Source organism: Bos taurus, chromosome 28, assembly GCF_002263795.3.
Source record: "Bos taurus isolate L1 Dominette 01449 registration number 42190680 breed Hereford chromosome 28, ARS-UCD2.0, whole genome shotgun sequence".
Taxonomy (NCBI): domain Eukaryota; kingdom Metazoa; phylum Chordata; class Mammalia; order Artiodactyla; family Bovidae; genus Bos; species Bos taurus.
In genome coordinates, this window is record NC_037355.1 from 43,067,118 (window position 1) to 43,093,032 (window position 25,915).

Below are 25,915 nucleotides of genomic sequence, written 5' to 3' on the forward strand. Positions count from 1 at the left end.
TGCTCCCCCCACCCCCATCCCAAGAAACTGCTTATGAATTAAATACATTCTTAAATTCCGACTTGCTTTCAACAAGACTTTAGGCAGAGATAAGAATTGATAAGATAAGAATTGCCATTGGCCCTGGATTAGGGATTATGTGGAAATAAATGTCAGAGGTACATGCAGTTAAAGTTTATACTACTTAGAAAAGGGGGAGGGTGGTTTCAAAAGCAGAATTCTCACTGGAGAAGAAAGAGTTTTCTTTTTAATTCTCAGCTCCATAGTTTCTCTATTCCTCTTCTTATTTTAACAGTAAGTATTAATTTTGGAAAAAAAGTTTCTAATGGGTATAAAAAACATATACATATGTAGCCAAACATACTTGGAAATTGTAAAGAAAAGCTGTTCTTATAATTGAAACTAAAGTCCCAAGACACCCACCACTCTAGCAATACTGTCTGTCTGGTCCCCAGTTGTCCTGAAAGACCACGGCATGGTGCCCTTCATCAAGATCTTCCTGGATGGCGAGTGCTACCGGGCAGCCTCGCTCAGCATCTTGGAGCAGCTCTCAGTCATCAACGCCGAGGAGTACATGAGCATCATTGTGGGCGCTTTGTGCTCGTCCACTCAAGGGGAAATACAGCTGAAACTGGACCTCCTGAAGGTGAGGTCAAGTCCTCCTTTGTGATGGGCTTTCCTATGGACCTGCAGCCAGTGGTTGGCATTTGCCCATGCGTTCATTCCCTCACTTGGTCACTTATCATGCAGGCAGAGTAGTACTAGCTGTTGTCACACATAAATCCCACCCACTCAATAGCCTGGCACATTAGAGGTTTCTTACATATGGTCCAATCAGTAATTGGGAGGAATGTCATTCAGGGAAAACTGTCACCTAGGCACCTAATCCAGCCAGCAGACAAGGGAAGGGAGAGCAGAGAAAATGGCGCACACTCTTTTTCTGGCCTAGAACTGGTGCATGTCCAGTTTTCTTTGGGCAGGATTCATCTGGATGCATGAGGTGCCAGGAAATGCAGTCCTTGGTTGGGCAGTTACTTCCCAGCCACACTGGAAACTATGGAAGTGGAGCCTGAATCGGTGGTGGCCAAGCTGCGGCCTCGTTTAGCTGCCCAGCCTTTAGTGAGCAGCTACCAGATAACCAGGCCTGATGCAGAGTGCCCGGGACACACAGCTGAATGGAACTCAGCCCTTGCTAACTGGTAGCTCTAGCCTAGGACTAATATTAAGTAAGCAATCATGGTGATGCAGCATGGTTATGCCCTGGTAGATGCTGAAAGCAGGCTGCCATGGGAACAGAGAAGTAGAAATTGCCTTGCATGTTTGAGGAAGGGTCACAGAGGCGGGAATGTCTGAAGTGGGAAGAGGAAGCCAAAGGCAGTCAAAGGCACAGGAACAGTGGTTTCACAGGGAGAAGTCAAACTAGGGTGTCACCTATGGACAACAAAGAAAAGCATATCTATATTTTTTAATAATATTGTTAACCATCATCAAATTATCTTAAAATAGTTAAAGATGATAGTAAGTATCATCACCCTTACAGCTCTCACAATTTTCTTTCTGTTCCTGCTTTTCCATTTCTTTTGCCTGTGGGGGCTTATACCTTTAACAAAAATCTTCTATCTTTCATTTATGGTTGTTTAAGAGAAGAGCAGACTGAAATGCAAATATCCCCCAGGGAACTGATCTCGGGGCCTGTCACGTCTATGTGCAGAAGAACCTGCATGCAAAACACACTCCTGTTGCATTACCATGTTATACTGGACACTGGTGAATTTCGTATAATACAAAGTTGCTCTCACTTCCAAAATAAAACCCTCAACCATATTTAGCCATGAGATGACATGACCCTTATGGCAGAAAGTGAAGAGGAACTAAAAAGCCTCTTGATGAAAGTGAAAGAGGAGAGTGAAAAAGTTGGCTTAAAGCTCAACATTCAGAAAACTAAGATCATGGCATCTGGTCCTATCACTTCATGGGAAATAGATGGGGAAACAGTGGAAACAGTGTCAGACTTTATTTTTGGGGGCTCTAAAATCACTGCAGATGGTGATTGCAGCCATGAAATTAAAAGATGCTTAATCCTTGGAAGGACAGTTATGACCAACCTAGAAAGCATATTAAAAAGCACAGACATTACTTTGCCAACAAAGGTCTGTCTAGTCAAGGCTATGTCCAGTGGTCATGTATGGATGTGAGAGTTGGACTGTGAAGAAAGCTGAGTGCTGAAGAATTGATGCTTTTGAACTGTGGTGTTGGAGAAGACTCTTGAGAGTCCCTTGGACTGCATGGAGATCCAACTAGTCCATCCTAAAGGAGATCAGTCCTAGGTGTTCATTGGAAGGCCTGATGCTAAAGCTGAAACTCCAATACTTTGGCCACCTCATGCAAAGAGTTGACTCATTGGAAAAGACCCTGATGCTGGGAGGGATTGGGGGAAGGAGGAGAAGGAGACAACAGAGGATGAGATGGCTGGATGGCATCACTGACTTGATGGATGTGAGTTTGAGTGAACTCTGGGAGTTGGTGATGGACAGGGAGGCCTGGTGTGCTGTGATTCATGGGGTCGCGAAGAGTCGGACACGACTGAGCGACAGAACTGAACTGAACTGAGCTGATCTCAGTACAAAACCATTTTAACAGTTAGAGAACGACATTCAGTTTATTTTACCAACTTAATTTCCTAGCAAAGCCAGTGTCAGGCACTGATGTAGCGGTATTCATGTTATCTAATGACCTAAGCCTGTGGAGCTCAGCATAGCCAATGTGTCATGAGAAGCCCACCCCAAAGTGACCTTTTGACTATAGTTATCATGCATTTCATAGATGACAAGAACCAAAACAGTGATTTCACCACAGAGTCAGAAAATCAGTGAAGGTGATGGAACAAAAAAGGAAAGTTAAAGGTCTTTTTAAAGACACTAGAGTTCCATGGTTATGTGAAGTAACAGGTCTGAAGGGAGCATGTAGAGGGAAGATTAAGGCAGAGAGATAGCAAGAATTAATAAGAGTTTATAGCTGGAGAGCACCTTGGCTTCACGTGGTCCACTCCTGATGTGGGAGTAGAGACAGGCCCGGAGAGATTCTAATACTCAAAGGTGAAGTTGAATTTGGATCTAAGACTAGCGACTAAAAATTTGGTGATCTTTTCTCTTCACCATGCTCTTTGTTGAATTTTTTTCTCATATGTCTCTGTTCAAGTTAATTCGAATGAGGGACAGGGAAGGCAGGGACCAAGGCAGTCAGGACTTTGATTTTCTCTTGGATGAATAATTGGAATCCCTAACTGTACCTGGCATTTCCACATTCATAGTGTTTTGGAGAGTAGTGTTTTTGTGTCTATTACAGAAAAGCTCTCTGCTTTGCTCCAAAGTTCATCTTGTTTACCCGATAGCCCAGAGGCACCATCCTGGAGTGTCAGACCTTGGGTAATAGGACTGAATTTCCAGAATTAGCCATGTGAAGCCATGGTGTTCTACAGATTCAGTATCATCTCAGTATCACACCATCGAGGGAGTACATCAGGGATGAATAGTGTGTGAGCTTTTTTAACACAGTCATACTCTGGGCTTCCCTCATAGCTCAGTTAGTAAAGAATCCACCTGCAATGCAGAAGACCCCGGTTCGGTTCTTGGGTCAGGAAGATCCTCTGGAGAAGGGATAGGCTACCCACTCCAGTATTCTGGCCTGGAGAATTCCATGGACTGCATAGTCCTTGGGGTTGCAGAGAGTCAGAGACGACTGAGTGATTTTCACTTTCACTTTCACCCTGTGCTCAATGCGCTGTCTTCTTCCTGTGTACCAAGTTACTGCTGGGCAGTGAGGAGGGTGCCTGGAGCCTCCATGGCTTTTCCGGGACCAGGCTGATAACACACTGAAGCTCTGGTGGGTTGTGGGGAAGGATTGGGCCCCACAGCCTGTTCCAGGCGTGCCCACCATCGAGTCCTATGAACAACTAGCCAACATTTGCTGGAATCTGATGTGAGATAGGCCTTTGTTTTAAATCACCTTGGGAACCCCTTGGGAAACAAAGATGTGAAATTAGTTCTGGCTAGATTTCCCTTTTTGGTGGTTGAGAGTGTGCTTGCGCTGTGCCTGCAAAGTGGGTCAGATGTAGAATGAAGGGGGAGTGATGGAATGTGGGGACCTCCACCCCACCACCTGATCAAGGCTTGCCATCTCTGAAGTATATTCACATCATGGTGCCACCCTCACTTCCCTTCCCTGAGAGTTAGCCAGCTGCTCTGGAGGAGAAAATTCCTCCAGAAACATGTGACTTAAGGCAGTTGCTTCCAAAAATCCAGTGGTGCTTCCATACCAATACAGAAGCACATGTGACTTCACCACCTAATTCTGGCAAATGATAACCGAGTTAAAGAATAATGTAAGCAAATGAATTTCCTCTCCACGGCCAGTGGGACCATGATTGGGTTATGCACAAATTCAGATTGATTTGCTAATATACATTTAGCTGTTCAACTCTGAGCTTAATTGCATTACCTCACCCGTCTTCCAGCATGACACATGGAAAATTATGAGGAATAACAAATAATAGAATGTGAAATAAATCCTGTTAGTCTTAACATAGTTAGCGCTTTGCAGCAGACATCCATTTTATAGATTCAAGCTGGAGGAATACTAACTCAGAGACGATGACATGGTAACTGAGTTAAGGAGGAGAAAATGTGCTTAACGCTGACCTTTCTTGAAATGTGTCAACCCTAGCCTGATTACTTTGACTTCAGCTGATTAAATTTACTCCCTTCCGCGGACTTGCAAGCCTAGGTGATGCATTATCATGCAAAGTTGAATGACAGTAATGGAGACCCTCCTCCTAGGCCCCCAGTTCCTGACAAATCGTTTCCCGAAGTAGCGCAGTATTTATTTTCCTTTATGATAGAAATGTTTCTCTTTAGTTGCTATGAAATTAAGTCTTTGTAATTAGATTTTGGACTCTTTACTTTATGACTCTGCAAATATGAAATTAACCCCATCCCAAGAAATAATAGAGAAGCCTGAGTTCTAATGACATTACCCCCATTTTAGATAATGACTCTGAATTTAATAAATCAAACAAAGCAACAATTAAGGACGGCCATTCCTTTTTTTCTCCCCCCCTCCCTATAGGAGGAGAGAAGTGCCATCTAGGAATTAAGGGGATAGACCCTCTGAGAGACACAGATCATAAGGATGGCTATTATTGTGTTGCTCTCTTTTTAAAATATCTGCTCTCAGCACTCGGAATGACGGAGATCTGATGAGCAATGTTTGGTATAAAACTGGACAATTGGAAGGTGGTTTCTTAAGGGAAGAGGGGAGTTTTGGCGGTCATCTAGCCCTCAGACAATTGCTTATAATCTGATTGGTTTTATTTGTTAATCGTTCTCTTTTTTGGGTGTTTATTTTGTCACATGTCATGTGATAAACAGACTTCCATTCATTCCATTTGCCCTGAATAGCGTAATAGGGGTTTTCAGAGCTATTGAAAGCACTCACACAAACTTAGACAGTTTAACACCCTAGAGCCTCAGATTTCTTGATGTATCGGTACTTTATTTTTCATGGCACTAGTCTCATTGAGACAGGTTGAGACAGACAATGCTGAGCCACACGCTGATGGTCAGTCAGCCTTTCATGTGGCTTATCAGATGGCAGGAAGAGACCACCCCTGCCACTCAGCATGCTTGAAGGCTAGAGCGCATCTCCACCTTGGTAAAGAAGCATTAATTCTGTCCAGAGTGAGTCACTCATACAAGACAGGCACAGACGACTGGCCCCAGAGCCCCAGGGTTGGGGGTGGGATTTGGGGAAGGCAGCTGTGGTGGTGCTGTGTATTCAGAGAAAGTCCCTGCCTCGTCTAGGGAACTCTGTGCTGCTGAACCATAAGCTTTTACACTCACCAACATTACGATCCCGGGGAATCTGTTCTCATAGTCTGCATATAATCCTCTTTTTCAGGACCTGTCTATAAATGCAATCTTTCCTGGGTTTTGAGCCAAATACAGAATTAGTTGGACTTCCCTGTTGTCTCAGTGGTAAAGAATCTGCCTGCCAATGCAGTCGACGTGGGTTTGATCCCTGAGTCAGGAAGCTCCCCTGGAAAAGGAAATGGCAACCTGCTCCAGTATTCTTGCCTGAGAAATCCCATGGATGGAGGAGCGTGGCAGGCTACAGCCCATGGGGTTGCAAAAAGAGTCGGACATGACTTAGTGACTAAACACAACAGGAGTAGTTAAGTGATATCCTCACGTAGGAGGAGAAAGCAGCTGTCACTGGAAACTCTAGTTCTTAGTGTTTCAATTTGCCTCTGTCTGTCAGACAGTCTGGAAATCCCATTTCCCTGAACCATGTCCCATGACTCTGATTTCATCCCCTGTTAGTGGGTGACCCTGATGCTGAGTTTCTTTTAAAGAACAAAATAATTCAATTTCCCCACAGCCATCCCCCAGAGCTGTGGTGGGCAGTCATTGATCTAACCACCATAAGTCATGCATTTCCTTTTCCAATAACTGGGAAAAGATCAATTGACCCATATTAGTGCGGATGAATCTTTCTGCCTCACTGTATATGATAATTTGTCCATTTTGAGCATAATCATGACCTTTGGCCTTGTATAGATTCTCCTCATTTCTATAATCTTTGTTTTGTGTACTTGAAATGTCGTTGATGGGGCCGTGGGAATACTTTGGGCAGCTTCTCGGTCATCATTTCTCTTCCGCTTTGAAAGGGTCCTTGGTTGTGTGCCTTAGCTTAGTTTTGGCTCATTTCACGCTTTCCTACCCCATGCCTGGGTTCACCGTCCACCAAGCAGTTCAAGCTTCTTGTAGCAGAATATAATCTTAGATAACAAAGTTTGGGTTCCAGTGGTACACATTATAGTGTTTCAGATAAACACTAGTGTTAGGTTGGAGTTACCAGCATTTTAGAGATAGAACTAGAAACTTACTTTCCCCTGGGAAGGACATGACTTCATATTTCATATTTACCTGTAACTTTACTGAGTTTCTATTCGACTTTCCCTATATGAGAATTTAGAAGTCTTGTCCCTTCGCTCCCTTTCTGACCCATCAATTTTCTCTTTGTCATCGGATTTTCATGTATTATGCTGCAGAATATCACCCTAAACCATGCATTTAAGGCACCATCTCTCCCAGATTAGGAACTTTTTTTCCCTTACCTTTTTCTCTTCGAACCTTGTTTCAAGCATCCTGAAATTGACTTTAAGTTGTGCCTGCCAAGAAAAGTCTCTTTCCTGTGTCGCTAGAGCACTAAACGTTGGAAAGGATGAAACAACTCAAATGTTCCTGCAGCACCTACTACAGAACCACAGGCACTGCTCGTTTTCTGGGAGACACGCTCAGGGAACCTGGGTGTTTGATGGAGTCCCATTCGAGTTTCACGAACAGTAAGCAACTAAATGCCCAAATCTAGAGGCTTTTGATATTTATCTAAAATCATCCATCCATTCTTCACTCTTAGGTGTGAGACTTTAGCCCAGAATGAGAACTTCTCAAGTGCAGTCCTTCTAAAACATTTACTGAACACCTAGGCTATATCATGGGTACTAGGACCAAAGAACGGTACATTGGAAGTGCTTAGTAAGTGTGTGACTCCAGAGGGAATGAGAAGTCTGGCTGTCCAGAAAATCCTCCGCAGTCTTGCAAAGGTAGATTCTACCATGTGCATTGTGATAGGCTAAACTCCACACATGGTCTATGTTATATGCTGTGCCTATATGTTTCCCTCCATGAAGGATTTCTCTTCTCCACCTCAATTCCCTTGTATAGTCACACCCGCTTTTAAGTAGATTTGTTTGACTATCTTCCATTTATTAAAAGTACCTGTGCTTGCACACAGAGGAAGGTAAATAGTAATAAACTGCTTTGTATAGATTTCACTGTTTCCTTTTGCAATATAGAAAATGGTACATTCCATGAGCTTAGCAAGTATTTATTAAGTAGGTGCTACAATCCACAGCAGTGAACAAGCCTGATTTCATGTCACTTCAAACTAGAGGAAGGCTGAGACAATTTTCACACAGCTTCAATGCAGGATGGTGAGAGTTCTGATTGGGGAGTTAGAGGTATGAGCACTCAGCCTGGGATGAGTCAAAGTGAGGGGTCAGAGAAAGGTTTGTGGAGAGAGATGCACTTGAGATATAAGACAGTAAATCAACCCTATAAAGCAGCATAGGCTTTAAGAGCAGCCACTTGAACAAAGACACTGATGGGCAACCCAAAACTAAAATAAAGAGGAACGGTACAGACCTCCCAATATTTCAGAATTGCCCCCGGGCAACTCGCTATTCCTCTGGCATGGATCCTGGAGGAGCACCAGGAATGCTCTGGCAATGCTGGGCTGGAGCTCAGCATTAAAGATCTGCTGCCTGGACCTCACTCACTTTTATCTCATTGGTTTCAGTCTCTGCTCCGGATCCTGGAGACCCCCAAAGGCCGCGCTGCTTTCAGAGTCTCCAGTGGGTTCAACGGGCTGCTGTCCCTTCTCTCTGACCTGGAGGGGTCTCTCCAGGAGCCCCCACTGCAGACGTGGGGGGCAGTGTCCCCCAGCCAGACCCTGGACCTCGTCCTGCACACGCTCTGTGCTTTGTCTGCTGCACTGCACCTGGACCCAGTCAACGGTGACTTCTTTAGGAGGACCGGGCTCTTTGAGAAGCTGGCCGAGGACCTCTGCTTGCTGGGCTGTTTTGGGGCCCTGGAGGAAGAGGACGCCCCTCCGCCCTCCCGGGAGGACACCAAGGCCAGGCCGTTTGCTGATCTGCTGAGTGCGGCCTTTTCCTCTGCCAGCCTGCTCCCACCCAAGATCCAGAGCTGCCTGCAGATCCTCAGCTTTCTGGACAGCATGGCCCGAGGTACCCTCCACCTGCGCAGGGACCTGAAGGACGCCCCGAGGACCAGGCAGGAGCTAGCGGTGGACCCTCAGAGGGCAGAACCTGGCAGTGACCCCCAGGGAAGCTTCACGCAGTGGCCAGACCTGGAAGAGAGGTAGAGCTTTGCTGCTTCCCTAATCTGCCCTCGGTGTGCCTGTCTCGTGTGTCCCAGGCACTTATCCCGCACATGCGTAGTACAAAGTGGGTGTGCGGAAAGTTACACTGCTACTAACCCTCCTGAGTCCATTCCCAGCAAGAGTCCTCCTATCTGAGGTTTAAGCCGATAGGAGACCGAACTGGATTCAGAAGCAAAGGAAACCTTTCTTCTTTTAACAGAGAATGGAGAGGTGCAAGCTCTCTTGCTCTCTGGACAAGCCTGGGGTGGGGCTGCCTTTCGGGATCCTGTGTAGAGGGGAGGGTGGAACCGCAGGGCGGGCGCACCACCTCGGCACACGGCCCGCGGCCACCACCTTGAATGGAGGATCGCGCACCTCGCTTCTGCAGCAGATCTGCGGGCTGCCGTGTCCTGCGCAGCCATTTTGCACTGGGATCTCCGGTCTGAGGCGCCTGCCCGGTGCAGGGCCTCTGCAGGCAGTGACCAATGAACAAGTGAGACTAGACTAAGCACAGAGGAAGAGGTTGGGCCTTATCTTATCACCTAGATTCCATCTTATGCTTCCTGGGGATCCCAGCGGGCTGTGCTGGTGACAGCGTGATTTTCTTTCCTTGAAATCAAGTTAACTTGGTCTTGGTTAACTTGGCCTTTTCTTTTCTTTAAATCAAGTTAACTTCGCCCCCCTACCCTGAGAGCTGGCAGAAAACCGGTTTGACTCAGTTCAGGGTCAGGGGATGCTGATGGGGCACACGAGAACCAGGGAAGCTTACCTGATCTTGGAAACTGAGGGCAGAGCTCTGCTGCGCACAGGTTCCCTTTCTCCTTGGCTTCTTTGCTGTGCCTCGGAGCCTAGGTGCCTGGGCCCAGCCTCTGTGGTGTGCTGAGTAGCCTTTGCCTTCCTAGATGGCATCTCCTGCCTGCCAGGGCACTGCCAGGGCGTGGGTGATGTCCTTGACTTGTGAGACACAAACCATAGTGTCCTTCCCAATCATGGGACTCTTGTTCTTTCTTGCTGCTTCCATTTCCCCCAACAAGGACATCTCTTCTGCAGGCTAATCTTCTCAAGGACCTGACTTTGCTAAACAACTTTTTACTTTCATGCCTGTAACACAGAATTCCACTAAAGTGACGGAGCACAAAGAACCGCCCACCCGCTTTGGATCAGGAGGGGGAAAATGAAATAACAAAGCAACAGAATAGTTGGTATCCTTTTTTTTTTTTCATTCCTCTGAAGCATTGGTGATAAGACAAAAATTAATATTGCAGTAAACTATCCTGCCTGCCACCTCTCCAGGTCACGTGGCCCTTAACACCACAGGATTCTCTTCTGAAAGACATTGCACATGTTTATCCAAAGTGAGCACCGCATGTGTCAGCCAGACATCAGTACTGGGAGCTGGTGGTGAGGGGGCTGGATGTCAATTCTCCAACCACTGTGATAATCATGATTGTTCTTGTTTCATCGGTTCATCTGGTAAATCAGTCTGTTTTCTGACCTTGCATTCCTTCAGAATTTGCTCATGATATAATTATTGCTAGATTTGATTTGCTGACTTTTTAAAAATATTTTTTGTTTGTGAGAAAGTTCAGCCCTTCACACTTTCTTTACTATTTTTACTGTCACATTTATGCTGGCCTAAGCAGTTGGGCGGTGTTCCCTCTTAGCTGTGTAATAGAACTTGCCAGTAAAACCTCAGGACCCTGATGTTCCCATGTGAGAACATTTATTCTTTTTTCTTTTATCCTTTTTTTTTTAAAGAGCAGCTTCTTTATTGAGACATAACACCATAAACTTCGCCCCTTTAAAATGTACAATTGAATGTTTTTCTTGTATATTCACAGAATTATATGATCATTACCACAACTGATTAGAACATTTTTATCACACAAAAAAGAAACTCCATACCCATTATCCATTATTTTCCATTTCTTCCGCCCCTACCTCCAGTCCCTGGCAACCGTTAATTTATCTTCTGTCTTTACTGACTTGTCTGTTCTAGATATATCATATAAACAGAATAGTCGAGTATGTGATTTTTTTGTTTCTGGTTCTTTCATTTAGCATAATGTTTTCAGGTTCATCCATGTTATAGCATGTATCAGTACTTAATTCTTTTTATTGACAAATAATATTCCAGTGTGTATACCACAGTTATCGTCTCCATAACGGCTGATGGGCATTTGCGTTGTTTTCACGTTAGGGCTATTATGAGTAATACTGCTATCAACATTCATGAACAAGATTTTTGTGGATACATGTTTGTGTATCTCTTGGCTAGATACCCAACTAGTGACTAAGTCATACGGTAACTCGATGTTTAATATTTCGAGGAACCACAAATCGTTATCCAGAGTGACTGCACCATTTTATGTTCTTACTAGTAGTGTGTGAGGGTTTAGTTTGAACATCTTTTTGTCAACTCTTGTCATTCTCTCTTTGCCTATAGCCCTCCTAATGGGGATGATGTGGTATCTTATTGGGCTTTTGATTTTCATTTCCTTGAAGGCTATTGATATTGAGAATCTTTTCACGTGCTTGTTGGCTACTTGTGTATCTTCTTTGGACAAAAGTCTATTAGACTCTGCACCTTTTAGAAATTGAGGTGACATTGGTTTATAGCTATATGTTTCCTGTGTACAACATTGTAATTCGACTTCTGTATATACTATAGTGTCCTTGCCACCAAAAATCTTGTTTCCATTCATCACCATACAGTTGATCTTTCTTACCTGTTTTGCCCTCCTGCAACCCTCCTTCCCTTCCTCTAACCACCAGTGTGTTATCTGTATCTGTGTTTTTATTTTGTTTCTGTTTTTTTTTTTTTTGGCTGCACAGCATATGGGATCTTAGTTCCCCAACCAGGGAAAGTGAGATTCCTGCAGTGGAAGCATGGAGTCTAACCACTGGGTAGCCAGGGAATTCCTTGTATGGGTTTGTTTTTGTTTTGTTCTATTTATTCAATTATTTTTGTACTTTTTACATTCCACATATGAGTGAAATCATACACTATCCTTTCCATCTGACATTTCAAGTAACATAATACCCCCAAGGTCCATTTATATTGTAAATGGCAAGAGTTCACATTTTTATGGCCGTGTAGGATTCTACTGTGTGTGCATGCGTACCACATCTTCTTATCCATTAATCTGTGGATGGTCACTTTGATCATTTCCTTATCTTGGCTATTGTAAATAAAGCTGCAGTGAACGTAACAGTGTATACATCTCTTTGAATTAATGTTTTCATATCCTTTGGATAAATACCCAGGAACAGAATAGTTGGACCATACGGTGGTTCTGTTCCTAATTTTTTGCAGAATCTCCACAATGTTTATTTACATTCCCACCAACCGTGGATGAGGGTTCCTTTTCTCTGTACCCTCGCAAATACTCGTTATCGCCTTTTTTTTCTTTTTTAGTAATAGCCACCCTGTTGGGCATGAGGTAATATCTTATTGTGATTTTGCTTTGCATTTTCCTAATAATTAATAATGTTGAACATTTTTTCAGGTGCCTGTTGGCCACCTGTATGTAATCTTTGGAATGTCTACTTAGAGTTCTGTCCATTTAAAAAGATTGTTCTTTTGTTGTTGACTTGCCTGAGTTCTTTATACATGTTTTGATTACTATAGCTTTGTAGTATAATTTGAAATTAGAGAGTGTGACACCCTCAGCTTTGTCCTTTTTTTCTCAGAATTGCTCCGGGTAGTCAAGGCCTTCTGTGGCTCCATGCAAATTTTAGAACTTTTACATTCCATTTCTGTGAAAAATATTGTTGAAATTTTGATAGGAATTGCGTTGAAGCTGTAGATTGCTTTTGGTAATATGGAAAAATTTTAACAATGTTAATTCTTCCAATACTATAGTAAGTAAGAATGGTGAGAGTGGGTATACTTGTTTCTAATCTAAGAGAACATGCTTTGTTTTTCACTGTTCAGTAAGATGTTAGCTGGATTTGACATATAAGTTATTGATGACCTTTATTCATTTTACTGAGAGTTTTAAAAATCATAAGTGGATGTCGAATCTTGTCAGATGCTCTTCCTGCATCTGCTGAGACACTCGTATGATTTGGTCCTTTTGTTTGTGTGGTGCATCACACTGATTGATCTGTGGATGTTGACTCCACTTGCACCCTTAGAATAAGCCCCACGTGAGGAGGGCGCATAACCCTTTCAGAGCACTGTTGCATTTAGTTCGCTACTGTTTTGTTGAGAATTTTTGCATCTATGTTTATCAAAGACATTGGCCTCTAATTGTCTTCTTTGTTTTGTTCTTGTCTGGTTTTGGTATCAGGGTAGTGCTGGCCTCATAAAGTGAATTAGGAAGCATGCCCCTGTCTCCAGGTTTTTGCTTGACACCCTTCTTTTAATGTTTGGTGGATTTTGCCAGTTGTCTGATCTTGGGCTTCTGTTTTGGGGATATTTTTGATTACTGTTTCCGTCATCTATAGTGATCAGTCTATTCAGATCTTCTGTTTCTCCATGAATCAGTCTTAGAAAGTTGTTTGTTCTAAGACTTCATCCATTTCCTTTAGGTTGTCCAATTTGTTGATGTAAAGCAGTTCAGAGTACTCTCTTACAATCCTTTGTATTTCTGTGATATCTGTTGTAATTTCTCTTGTTTCTGATTTTATGTGAGCCTTCTCTCTTTTTATCTTGGTGGGTCTAGCTAAAAATTTGTCAATTTTGCTTGTCTTTTCAAAGAATCAGGTTTTAGTTTCATTCTACTGTCTTTTTAGTCTCTAAAAATAATTTATTTCCACCAGGTTTTTTTGTTTATTTCCTTCCTTCTACTGACTTAGGGCTTTGTTTCTTCTTCTTTCCTACTTCTTTAGGTGTAAGCTTAGACTGTTTTTTTGAGATTTTTCTTATTTCTTAGGGTAAGCCTGTGTTGCTATAAACTTCCCTGTTGGAACTGTTTTTGCTGCATCACATAGATTTTGGTGTGGCATATCGTCACTCGAATTTGTCTTCAGGTATTTTTTGACTTCTCCTTTGATTTCTTCATTCAATAGTTGCTCAGTACCACGCTGTTTAGCCTCCACATATTGTGATTTTCCCATCCTTTTACTTGTAATCGACTTACAGTTTCATACAGGTGGTTGGAAATGTGCTTGATATGATTTCATCCTTAAACCTATTGAGACCCGTGTCCCAACATATAGTCTGTCCTGGAGAATTTCCATGTGCACCTGAAAAGCATGTGTGTTCTGCTGATTTTGGATGGAATGTTCTGTATTTATCTGAGTCTGTCTACTCTAATGTTTCACTTAAGCCCCGTGTTTCCTTACTGAATTTCTGTCCAAATAATCTGTTGATGTGAGTGGGGGTATTAAAGCCCCTACTGTTCTTATGTGGCTGTCAATGTCTCCCTTTAGGTTAGTTAAAATTACTTCATATATGCTGGTATTCCTGTGTTAGGTCCACATATATTAACACTTGCTATGTCTACTTGAGGGATTAGCCCCACTTTTTCTCTTGTTATCTCTTTTGGCCTAAAGTCTATTTTGTTCACTATGAGTATGGCTATACCTGTTTTTTTGTTGGTTTTTGCTGCCATTTGCCTAGAGTATAATTTTCCATGTCTTCACTTTGAACCTGTATTTGTCTTTAGAGCTGAGATGAGTCTCCTGGAGACAGCATATAGTTGGGTCTTGCTTTTTAACCCACCCAGCCACTCTTTCAATGGGTGAATTCAGTACATTTACATTTAGGGTGATTATTGACATGCGAAGTCTCAGTATTGCCATCCTACCTTTTGTTTTCTGGTTGCTCGGTATCTTCATAGTTTCTTTCCCCTTGCTTTTCTGTCATTTCATTTGGTGGTTTTATGTGGCGTTTTCCTAAATTTTCTGTTGTTCATGTTTGATGTCTCTGCTCCGGATTTTGGTTTTATGGTTGCCGTGTGGTTTGTATGCACTGTTCCACAGGTGGCTGTGCTGCGTGTGTGCTCAGTCGCTCAGTCGTGTCCGACTCTGAGCCCATGGACGATAGCTCTCCAGGCTCCTCTGTCCATGGAATTTTCCAGGCAAGAATACTGGAGTGGGTTGCCATTTTCCCACTTCAGGGGATCTTCCCAACCCAGGGCTTGAACCTGTGTCTCTTGTATCTCCTGCGCTGGCAGGCAAATTCGTTACCACTGTGCCACCTGGGAACCCCATTTCATAGGCGGCTGCTGCTGCTGCTAAGTCGTGTCAGTCGTGTCTGACTCTGTGCGACCCCATAGACGACAGCCCACCAGGCTCCGCCGTCCCTGGGATTCTCCAGGCAAGAACACTGGAATGGGTTGCCATTTCCTTCTCCAATGCATGAAAGTGAAAAGTGAAAGTGAAGTCGCTCAGTCGTGTCGACTCTTAGCGACCCCAGGGACTGACGCCCACCAGGATCCTCCGTCCATGGGGTTTTCCAGGAAAGGGTACTGGAGTGGGGTGCTGTTGTTCTTTTTCTACTGAGAAGTTGTCATCTTCATTTGCTCATCCAGATTTTATCTTTTTATTCTTCCCTTTTAGTTTTGTTGCCACAAATTATTCCCTTTTGTGTTGTGAGTTTATTACCAAATTGAAGTAGCTATTTTTTTTTAATGCTTTTATTCCCCTTGGACCTGTATGCTCTAATTGCTTAACAACTTATCTGATACAGACTTGCAGCTTTCTGATTCTGTCTATTACCTACTCAAAGTTTTGGGGACTTTTGCTCCTTTGTTTAAGGTAGAAGCGCTCCTTTCAGCATTTCTTATCAGGCACGTCTAGTAGTGATGAACTCCCTCTGCTTTTGTTTGTCTAGGAAAGATTTTATTTCTTCTTCATATCTGAAGGATAACTTTTCTGGGTAGAGTATTCTTGGTTGACAGTTTTACTCTTTCTATATATTGAGTATATTATTCCATTCTCTCCTGGCCTATAGCATTTCTGCTGAGAAATATAATAACCTAAATCAGGTAACTTGTAGGTTACTGTCTTTTTTTCCTCCTGATCATCTTTAAAATTCTTTCTTTATCACTGACTTTTGACAGTTTTAATGTCATGTCTCATGGAGAAGATCTTTTTGCATTGAATAACTGGGAGTTCTATTAGTTTTATGGACTTATATATCCAGTTTCTTCCCAGATTTGGAAAGTTCTCAGCTGTTGTTTCTTTAAGTAAACTCTCTTCTTCTTCGGGGATACCCATTATCTCTAAGTTGCCTTTTCTTATCAAATTGGATAATTCTTATAGGGTTTCTTCATTAAAAACATCTTATTTTCTTACTTCTTTTAACCAAATCATCTCTAGATTTCTAACTCTGAGCTCTCTAATTCTCTCTTCCATATGGTCCGTTTCTAGTGCTTTCTAGTCCATTCTTCATCTCATTTATTGAGTTATTCAGCTCCAGAATTTCCATTGGTTGTTTTTAAGACTTGCAATCTCTTTGGTAAAGTATTCCTTCTGCTTATTAATTTTACTCTTGACTCATTGAGTTGCCTTCTTGAGCATTCTCTTAGTTAATTGAGTTTTCTCCATGATAGCTCTTTTGAATTCTGTCAGTTAGATAACAGTCTTTGAGGCTTTAAGTTTAGTTTCTAGATAGTTGTTCTTTTCTTCCTGTGATACTGTGTTACTGGTTTTTTGTGGTGCTTGATGAGCTGTTCCTCTGCCAGTGCATTTGAAGGAGGAAGTGTCTCTCTTATTTAGGTGAAGCTTTGTTTACTTTGAGTCTAACAATTCAAGTTCCCATTTAAAAGGCCTTTCTTTTGTTTTTCAGTAGGTGGTGCTGTAGCCCAAGTTTTGGGTTTCTGTTGGTGGCCTCTGGCTTTATTTGAAAATCAGCCCTTTCCACCCTGCGGCAGCTCTGCCAGGGGTGTCCCTGTGGTCTCCCTGTCCCTGCTCTTCCTCTAGGATGGCTGGTGCCTTAGTGCTGCCAGAGCTGCTGCCGTCACTGGCACTTCTGCCTGGGGCACTTCTGCCTGGGGCACTGGCATGGCAGGCACTTCTGCCACATCTGGGGTCACCTGGTCATGGGCGCTGCCGCCGCTGTGGGAAAAGAAAGGACCAGGGTCATTGGTGTCCTCACAGCTCCCAGGGTTGCCGCGTTCATCGGCACTGCTGCTGGGAGGCGGGCGCCCGGAGCTGTGGGCGCAGCTTTGGCTGGAGGCACCAGCATCGTGTGTCCCGCCACCGTTGCTGCCAGCTCCCTGTGGCTGTGGGTACCGCTGTGGCTGGGAGGTCCACGTCCTGTGTGCCACTCTGTTGCTGCTACCAGGTTCAGCTGCTACCAGCTGAAGCTCTGGGCTGGCTGCTGTGGCTGTGGTGGGGGCCAGGATCCCAGCACCGCCTTTGTCTCTGGTTCTGCCTCCTCTCCCTGGAGTATTCTTGCCTGAGGAATTGCATGGACAGAGAAGCCTGGTGGGCTATGGTCCATGGAGTCACAGAGTTGGACACGACTGAGTGACTAACACGGCCTCCTCCGTGTGCTCCAATTCACCCACCTTCGGATATACAGATGTGTGGGTCTCTCCAGCATGCTGGTGGGATGAGCACAGGAAGTTTTGTGGAGGCGTGAATGTTTTACTGAAGCAGGAGAAACAAAGGGAGCTTTTCACAGTACCATGGTGCTGGTGTCTGCCTTCAAAGCCTCTGCGTGTGTATGTGTGTGTGTGTGTGTGTGTGCGTGCGGGTATGTGTGTATGTGTGTATTTGTCCTGCTTTTTCTGGATACTCCCACAATAATAGTGATGATCTGCTAAATGTTCTGACACAATAGCCTGCAATTTAAGGTTTGGGCCGTAACTTGTAGATGGCATCAGGCCTGATTCTTTATAGATAACTCCTGTGTCAAATCTCATCCTGATTTTACAATGAGTAATTTTTAAATGTATGAGAGTCAGATTTCATAAATAGAACAATTTTTTCTCATTAAAAATAAATGCATCACCCTTGACCTTCCCTAATGGTTAGAAAAGAGGAAGTGCAACCCCAGCCTCTTCTGAGAGAGTCTGTGGGGTAAAGGACAGGGCAGTGGGCTGGACACGGGGGACAGGGTGCTCACCTGTGCCCTCCACCGACGCTTGGTATCCCCCTGGCGAGCGACTGGCCTCAGCTCTGTCTATACAGAGGGCCCCGGTCTCCAGGAGGAAGACGAAAGCCGTGGGCCTTGGACTCAGGCCTGTGTGCTCTACACCTCAGTGGCCGGGCTCCTTGAGACTTTGCCTTCCTCGCACTGTGCCTTGATCTCTCAGTTTGAGTGTAGGGATAGTAAGAGTGTCCGCATGGAGGGCCGTTGTGAGTTGAGCACTGGAGATGATACTGCCCTCAGTCACAGTATCACAGCTGCTGTTTACTGAGCGCTTGTGTCCAGAGACCGTGCTTTGCTCTTCAGAAGCATCGTGGCTGTGCGTCAGTTGCTCAGTCAAATCCGACACTTTTTGATCCCATGAACGCTAGCTCACCAGGCTCCTCTGTCCAAGGAATTCTCCAGGCAAGGATACTGGAGGGGGTTGCCATTTCCTTCTCCAGGGGATTGTCTCAACTCATGGATCGAACCCAGATCTCCCCCATTGCAGACAGATTCTTTTCCATCTGAACCACCAGGGAAGCCCTCAGAAGCATTAGTAAATCTATATAACTATGATGCAGTAACATTTTTTACTAAATATAAGATATATATTATATAAATACCAAATATATACTGTGACTTCCAGAATACAGAATATATAATACCCATGAAACACACACACCACCCCCCTCATAGCGTACATCTCACACACACACACACACACGCACACACACACGCACCATACCACACACTGCAGTAGAGCTCAATAAAAGGCAGCTGCCATGGTGATGAATCATGCTGAACTTCTCTGGTATTTCCCAGATCCTTCTCCCTGGGATGGATGATGTACTTCTAGGCTGGCTAATCCACAGTGTGGGTCTGGAGAAGGTGGACAGCACATTGGGTCAGATGTCTTTTTAAATCATGAAAGGGTATTGAATATAGCCAAATGTTTTTTCTCTATCATTCGAGGTGATCATTTTTTTCCCTTTGTTTATTAGTGTGGTGCACTGCACTGATTGTTTTTTAGTGTTGAACCACGCTTGCTTTCCTGGGATGAATCCCACTAAACCATGGTATATAATCCTAGGCTGTTGGATTTGTTTTGCTAGTTTTTTGTTGAGGGTTTTTTGCACGTATATTAATGAGGGATATTGGTCTGTAATTTTCTTTTCTTTGTGTAGCTTTAGTATCGGAGGAATAACGCGGGCTTCCTTGCTGCTCCTTGAACAGGTCAGACATACCCCCACTTTGGGGGCTTTTGCACTGGCTATCCTCTTTGCTTAAAATGCTTTTCCTCTGGATATCTGCATCCCCTTTGTCAAGTCCGTCCAAATGTTACCTTTTCAAAGAAGCCAATTCTACCACCCAAGTTAAAATTGTAAATTTTTTCCCTCTTACACCCAATGTTCTAAATTCTTTCTCTTTTCTGCATAACATTTATCATCCTTCTTCATAATATGTAATTTCTTTTTTATTATTCTATTGCATTATTAAATATACTATATAATAATATATGACATGTATTGAGTATATATTTTACAATGCTATTTATAGTATAGTAAAAATGGCACCCCAATCCAGTACTCCTGCCTGGAAAATCCCATGGACGGAGGAGCCTGGTAGGCTGCAGTCCATGGGGTCGCGAAGAGTCGGACACGACTGAGCGACTTCACTTTCACTTTTCACTTTCATGCATTGGAGAAGGAAACGGCAACCCACTCCAGTGTTCTTGCCTGGAGAATCCCAGGGACGGGGGAGCCTGCTGGGCTGCCATCTATGGGGTCGCACAGAGTCAGACATGACTGAAGCGACTTAGCAGCAGCAGCAGCAAAGCTTACATAGCAATAGGAATTTTTATTATCTGTAATTTACCTATTTATTATATTCACCTTTATTGTCTATACCCTTCTTCTCGCTTACCAGGTGTGGGTTTTGCTTTGTTTAGCTCCTAGATGTATCCAGCGTGCCAGGAAGATACTTAGGTCGACACATGTCTGCTTGGTACTGAACTGGACAAATCAACACCGAGTGTCAGGAGCACTCTTGGTGCCTTAGCCGTCCTCCGGGGCTGGTGGCGCCAAGAGCAGTATCATTGTGGGCTGTAAAAGCAATGCTGGAGGCAAGATGTTTGACAATCAAGTGTTTGTGATTCAGGATTCCTCTTGTGATTTGTTTCCCTTTGTTTTTCTTTGTATTGCTACTTTCCCAATTAGCATGCAGTTAAAGTCTTTTTTTTTGGTGTAAACTCTGGGTCTTAGGTCACGCGCAGTGTCTCGTGACCGCCACCACAGTCAGGATATGAACAAACAGCCCCACCCCTTGAAGTAATTCTGAGTGGTGTCCCTTCATAATGAAACCCTTTCGCAATCCCTAACCCCAGGCAACCACTGAGCTATTCCTTTAGTTTCATCTTTTTCAGAATAACATGTAAACACAAGTACAAGTGTGTATCTTTTGAAGCTGGCTTTTGAAACTCAGCACAAGGCCTTTGAGATCTATCCAGCTGGTTGTATCAATAGTTCTTATATTTTTATTACTGAGTAGTATTCCACTGTGTGGATGAAAATATTTTCTCCCAGTCTATAACTTTTTGTTTCATTTTTAAAGTGTCTTTCACAGGCTGAAATTTAACAATCGATTTGCCTCTGCCTACAAAAATCCTGCTGGGATTCTGATTGGGATTGTATTAAACAGCATCTATAGATGAATTTGGAGAGGATTAAGACCTTAACTACATTGAGTATTCCAATCCATAAACAGACTGTTTTTCCATTTATATAAATCTATGACTTTTTTTTAAAATCAAGGTCTATAGTATTCAGCATACAGAGCAAGCACATTTTTAAAATTAGATTTATTCTTATGTTTTGGGAGCATGATTTTAAATGATATTTTAAATGTTTTGTATCCCAACTGTTTACTTCTAGTAGGAATGTGATCAATTTCTGAATGTCACTGTGCATCCATGCTAATTCATTTATCTTTTCTAGGAACTTTTATTTTTTTAAAATAGACTGCTTGGGATTTTTTTTTTTCTATGTGACAATCATATTGTCTGTGAATAGTGACAGTTTTATACCTTCCTTTCCAATCTGTTGTTTCAGCATGATGTTGCATAGGAATGGTGAGAGAGGTCATACTTGCCTTGTCTTTAAGCTTGAAGAGAAGGTCTTCAGTCTTTCAGCATCAAATATTCTATTAGCTGAGTTTCTTTGGTAGATGTCCATTGTCAAGTTATGAGTGATTCCTTCTATGTCTATTTTACCAAGGGTTTTTAAAAAAATCATAAACAGATGTTGAATTTTTAAAATGTTTTTTTCTGCATATGATCATATTTTTCTTCTTTAATTTAATAATATAATAGATTATATTGACTCATTTTTGACCAGTGAACCAGCCTTGCAGGATAAGAAAGATTGGCCACAATGCCTTATTTATTTTGTGTATGGTTATATTTGTTTTTGCAATAGTTTGTTGAGAATTTGCACCTGTTTTTATAAGCGATGTTGGCAGACAATTTTCTTTTCTTGTACTGGCTTTGTCTGCTTTTGATATCAGAGTCATACTGGTCTCACAAAATGCATTCGAAAGTGTTCTCTTATATATTTTGAAGGAAGTTGTATAGAATTGGTGTTATTTATCTTTTAAATGTATGGTAAAATTCACCAGTGGAAACATCTGGGCCTGGAGTTTTCTTTGTGGAAAGGTTTTAAAGTACATATTTAGTTTTTGTAATCGTTGTAAAACTGTTCTGTTTATTTATTTCTTCTTGCTTACTTTTGGTATTTTGTAGCTTTGAAGGAACTGGTCTGTTTTATCTAGGTTGTCCAATTTGTGTGCACAGTTATTTGTGATGTTTTCTTATCCTTTTAATGTCTGTGGGCTGTGTAATGGTAGTCTCTCTTTCATTTATAATATTGGTAATTTGTGTCTTTTTTCCTTCTTTGCTAACTTAGCTGGTGGTTTTTCAGTTTTTAAAACTTTTTCACATAATTAGACCTTTACTTCATTTTTCCTCCATTGTTTTTCAATTTATAGTTTCAGTGATTTTTGCTGTTTTCTGATAATTCCAACCACTGTGTCATCTCCACCTTGGCATCTGTTATATTTTTCCATGTGAGATATTCTGATTTCCCTCCTTTGTTCTAAGCTGAGTAACTTCAGATTATATCCTGAACATTTTTGATGTTATGAACTCTGGCCCTCATTGCCATCTTCTGGAGAATGTTGATTATTTTGCTTTAGCAGGCAATTGACCCGATGAGGTTCAAGCTGCAAATTCTTATCCACCTTTCTTGGACCGTGTGTCCAGTATCAGTCTGGTTTTCAAGATTTTACTGGGCAAGTTGATGTACCTTCTAATTGTCCCATGCCAGTCTTGGGTGGTAGTTTATCCCTGAGTTCAGTTCTCAAAGTCTTTGGAATGTGGTTTAGGGTCAGATCCACTCATGTGCAGCTCAGAATTGAGCCCAGAGGTTGATATACAACTTAATGACTTCACTGTCTTAAATCTCTTCTTCATCATTTTCCCAACACTTTCTGGCTCCTCGGGGTCCCTTCCTTCCTCCTCTGTCTAGAAAGCTAGAGCTTTAGTTTATCTGCTCTGCCATGCACTTCCCACCACTGCATCTGTCTCTGGGGCCAAGCAGGGAGAGGAAATAGAGAGACAAAAGCAACGGAGATTTTTGCCTGACTCTTGGGACCAGAACTCCTCTGGTCAGAGAGAAGGTTTCCACCCCCTCAAGAATTTCAGATACCAGTCTGACTGCTGCTGCTGCTGTGAGATTTCTTGAGGGATGAGTGAGAAAGAATGGATGGAGAAGTCCAAGAAAGAAAACTCCAGGGATTCCCCTCCATGGTCTGTGACCTGTTGGACTCTCCTTTCCCACTCCTTAGACCTAAAATAGAGCCTTCTCTTAGAGCTCAGTCTGTCCTGTCCACACTCGCTACACAGTTCTTACTCCCTATAAGCCCATTCCAGAGGATGCTGGATGGGGAAGCCCCGGGATGCTTTTGGTTTGGTTTCCTTCTCTGCTGTGGTTCACTTTTCAGAGTACTTGGAGAGCTGCTCATGCTTTCCGTGTGGGTTTTAAGTTGCATTCAGTGGGTGGGACAGTGCTTACACCATCTTGAAGAAAGCCAGAAGTGTCCTGTGTGTGTTTTCAATAAAGAATGAGAGCTTCTCCATTTCCTGCCTATGTGGAGAGAGGATAGGGGTCCAGGAAACTAACTTCCACTGAACATCAGCTCTGTGCTGGGCTCTGTGTCTTAGCGCACAATGGCATTGTTCTGTGACTCTGTGCAGAAAGTATGGTGTTGCACGGCTCTTGTACAGTTAGAGGGAGTTAGGCTCAGATTAATTAGTTCAAGATCATTTAGATAGGCTCAGCTGGTAAAGAATCCATCTACAAGGCAGAAGACCTTGGTTTGATTCCTGGGTCAGGAAGATCCCCTGGAGAAGGTATAGGCTACCCACTCCAGTATTCTTGGGCTTCCCTGGTGGCTCAGATGATAAAGAATCAGCCTGCAATGCAGGAGACCTGGGTTCAATCCCTGGGTTGCAAAGATCCCCTGGAGAAGGGCATGGAAACCCACTCCAGTATTCTTGCCTGGAGAATCCCCAAGAACAGAGGAGCCTGGTGGGTTAAAGTCCATGGGGTCGCAAAGAGTTGGACACGACTGAGCAGCTAAGCACAGCACAGCATAGCATACAGATAATAAGTGGGAGGCTGCAAATGGCCTGTCTTAGAGAGATCCAGAAAGTTGTGTGGAAAGCAAAAGAGACTATAAAGCTCAAGCCTGACGTCCTGCTTCCCTCTCTCTGCAGGACAGATGACAGTGATGCTGTGATCATGCACCCCGGGGTCCTGTGCATCATGGTGAGGCTGCTGCCTCGCTTGTACCACGAAGACCACCCTCAGGTACTTGTTGATGAACACACAGGTTTGTCTTTTTCACATGACTGATCTTTTAGGCTCCTCTGGCCAGAGGCCCCCTTTCCCTTTTTTTACCTTTGCCCCCGGTCCCTGCAGGGGAGTATCAGTGGTTCTGAGACCTTTGATTGAGTGCTACCCACCCTTCCATGGCCCCTCAAAACAGATTGTTCTGTTGATGAAGTGACCATATAAAAACAACAACCAAGCAAAACTTGAATGAAATTATTTACCTTCATGAGGCAAGTCCGGTGTAAGTGATGCTCATAGCGCTGGACATGGGTGGGGCCAGGAGTCCTTCAGTCCCATCCATTGATTCGTCACTGGGATACTGGCTATCGCCCTGGCTCGGTGCTGTGCAGGATGTGCAGAGCTAATGGGATGAGCACCAAGCCCTGTCCAAGGAGCCTGCATCTGTGCTGGGGACTGGGAGGTGGTGGTGAGGCAGACAAAGTAACTAGGCTCACAAATGAATATACAATTAAAATTTGCCACAGGTGATATTAAGCGGGGGGAAATGGGCTGCTGAGAGTGAATAATGGGAATGGAAGTGGGGGGAAGACCTAATTAAAGATACAAAGAACTGACTCATTTGAAAAGATCCTGATGCTGGGAAAGAGTGAAGGTGGGAGGAGAAGGGGATGACAGAGGATGAGTTGGCTGGATGGCATCACTGACTCGATGGACAGGCATTTGAGCAAGCTCCGGGAGTTGGTGATGGACAGGGAAGCCTGGTGTGCTGCAGCCCATGGGATCGCAGAGTCGGACACGACTGAGCAACTGAACTAGATGAAGGGGTGGAAGTCAGGGAAGCCATCTCTCAGACAGTGACATATCAGCAGAGCCCTGAAAAATGAGTAGCAATGAAGCAGGTGGGGATGAGCCTGCTGAAGGCAGCTGGGGTGAGAGCAGAGCAGGAGCACTGAAAATGGGCTGAATGGGGTGGGCAGAGGAAGGCGCAGCCCTGCCAAGGGATGGGTTTCATCCCACGGGCAACACGAAATCTCTCTCGAGTGGAGGGGTATGCCATCTGGTTTTTGTATTATAATCTCTCTTGTTGCCTGGAAGGTGGCCTGGGGAGTTAGGCAGCCTTGTCCACAGTCTGGTGACGCATGATGGTAGCCCAACTAAGGTGGCGTCTGTGGGAAACTGTGCAGAGCAAGGAGTCAGGAGACCTACTGTGAGATAGACTCAAGGCCCTGAGATGAGTGGGATTCAGGGAGTGGGAAGATGGGGAAGGCAAGGCATCTCTCAGCTCCTGACCCAGCAGCACTGATGGCCCGAGATTGTATGAGCGAGAGTGTCGAGCCTCAGAACAAGACAGATTCTCAGGAAGTGCTTGCAATTTTTAAAACACGTTCTCTAGAAGTTCTAAGAAAGACACTGGAAGCTGAGGAAACCCTGGAAAACGTACATTTGAATTCGCGGCAGGTGAGAGGAAATGACTTGACTTGAGCAGCTACCATGTAGCAGGCCCAGCGTTACCCCCTTTCCCTGACTGCTGCTGCTAAGTCGCTTCAGTCGTGTCCGACTCTGCGACCCCATGGACTGTAACCCCCCAGGCTCCTCCGTCCATAGGATTCTCCAAGCAAGAATACTGGAGCGGGTTGCCATGCCCTCCTCCAGGGGATCTTCCCGACCCAGGGATCGATCCTGCATCTCTCCTGCATTGGCAGGCGGATTCTTTACCCCTAGCGCCACAGTGGGGAGTATCGTTGTTCCAACTTCATCCAGTGGCAAACTGAGTCTCAGACAACATACATGCCGTTTAACGATTCTGAGTTTGTGGACGTGGTGTTCAATGCGGTCCTCCCTGCTGCCAGGGCCCCTGGTCTTCCCCTGCACAGCTGCGGGTTCTGTGGGAGAATGGGAGTTCACAGGGATGCGGTCCAGCTCTGCCTTGCCCTTCGTTTAAGCCGTTGGGAGGATCCTGATGTCTCCTCCATGT

The 25,915-nt window shown here is 43.9% G+C and overlaps 1 protein-coding gene across 10 annotated transcripts in view; it reads left to right on the plus strand.

Moving 5' to 3' along the window:
• The window catches only part of WDFY4 (WDFY family member 4), a 248,179-nt gene that overhangs the window by 46,857 nt on the left and 175,407 nt on the right, over nt 1–25,915 (plus strand). For 8 of the 10 annotated variants that reach the window (XM_024986689.2, XM_024986690.2, XM_005226581.5 and 5 more), the window contains 3 exons: nt 456–646; nt 8,419–8,999; nt 23,862–23,955. In XM_024986689.2, the coding sequence (XP_024842457.1) occupies nt 456–646; nt 8,419–8,999; nt 23,862–23,955 (866 nt within the window). Of the gene's footprint in view, nt 1–455; nt 647–7,201; nt 7,403–8,418; nt 9,000–23,861; nt 23,956–25,915 lie in introns of those variants that run through there. The other 2 variants (XR_009493217.1, XM_059882538.1) reach the window with 2 other exon arrangements.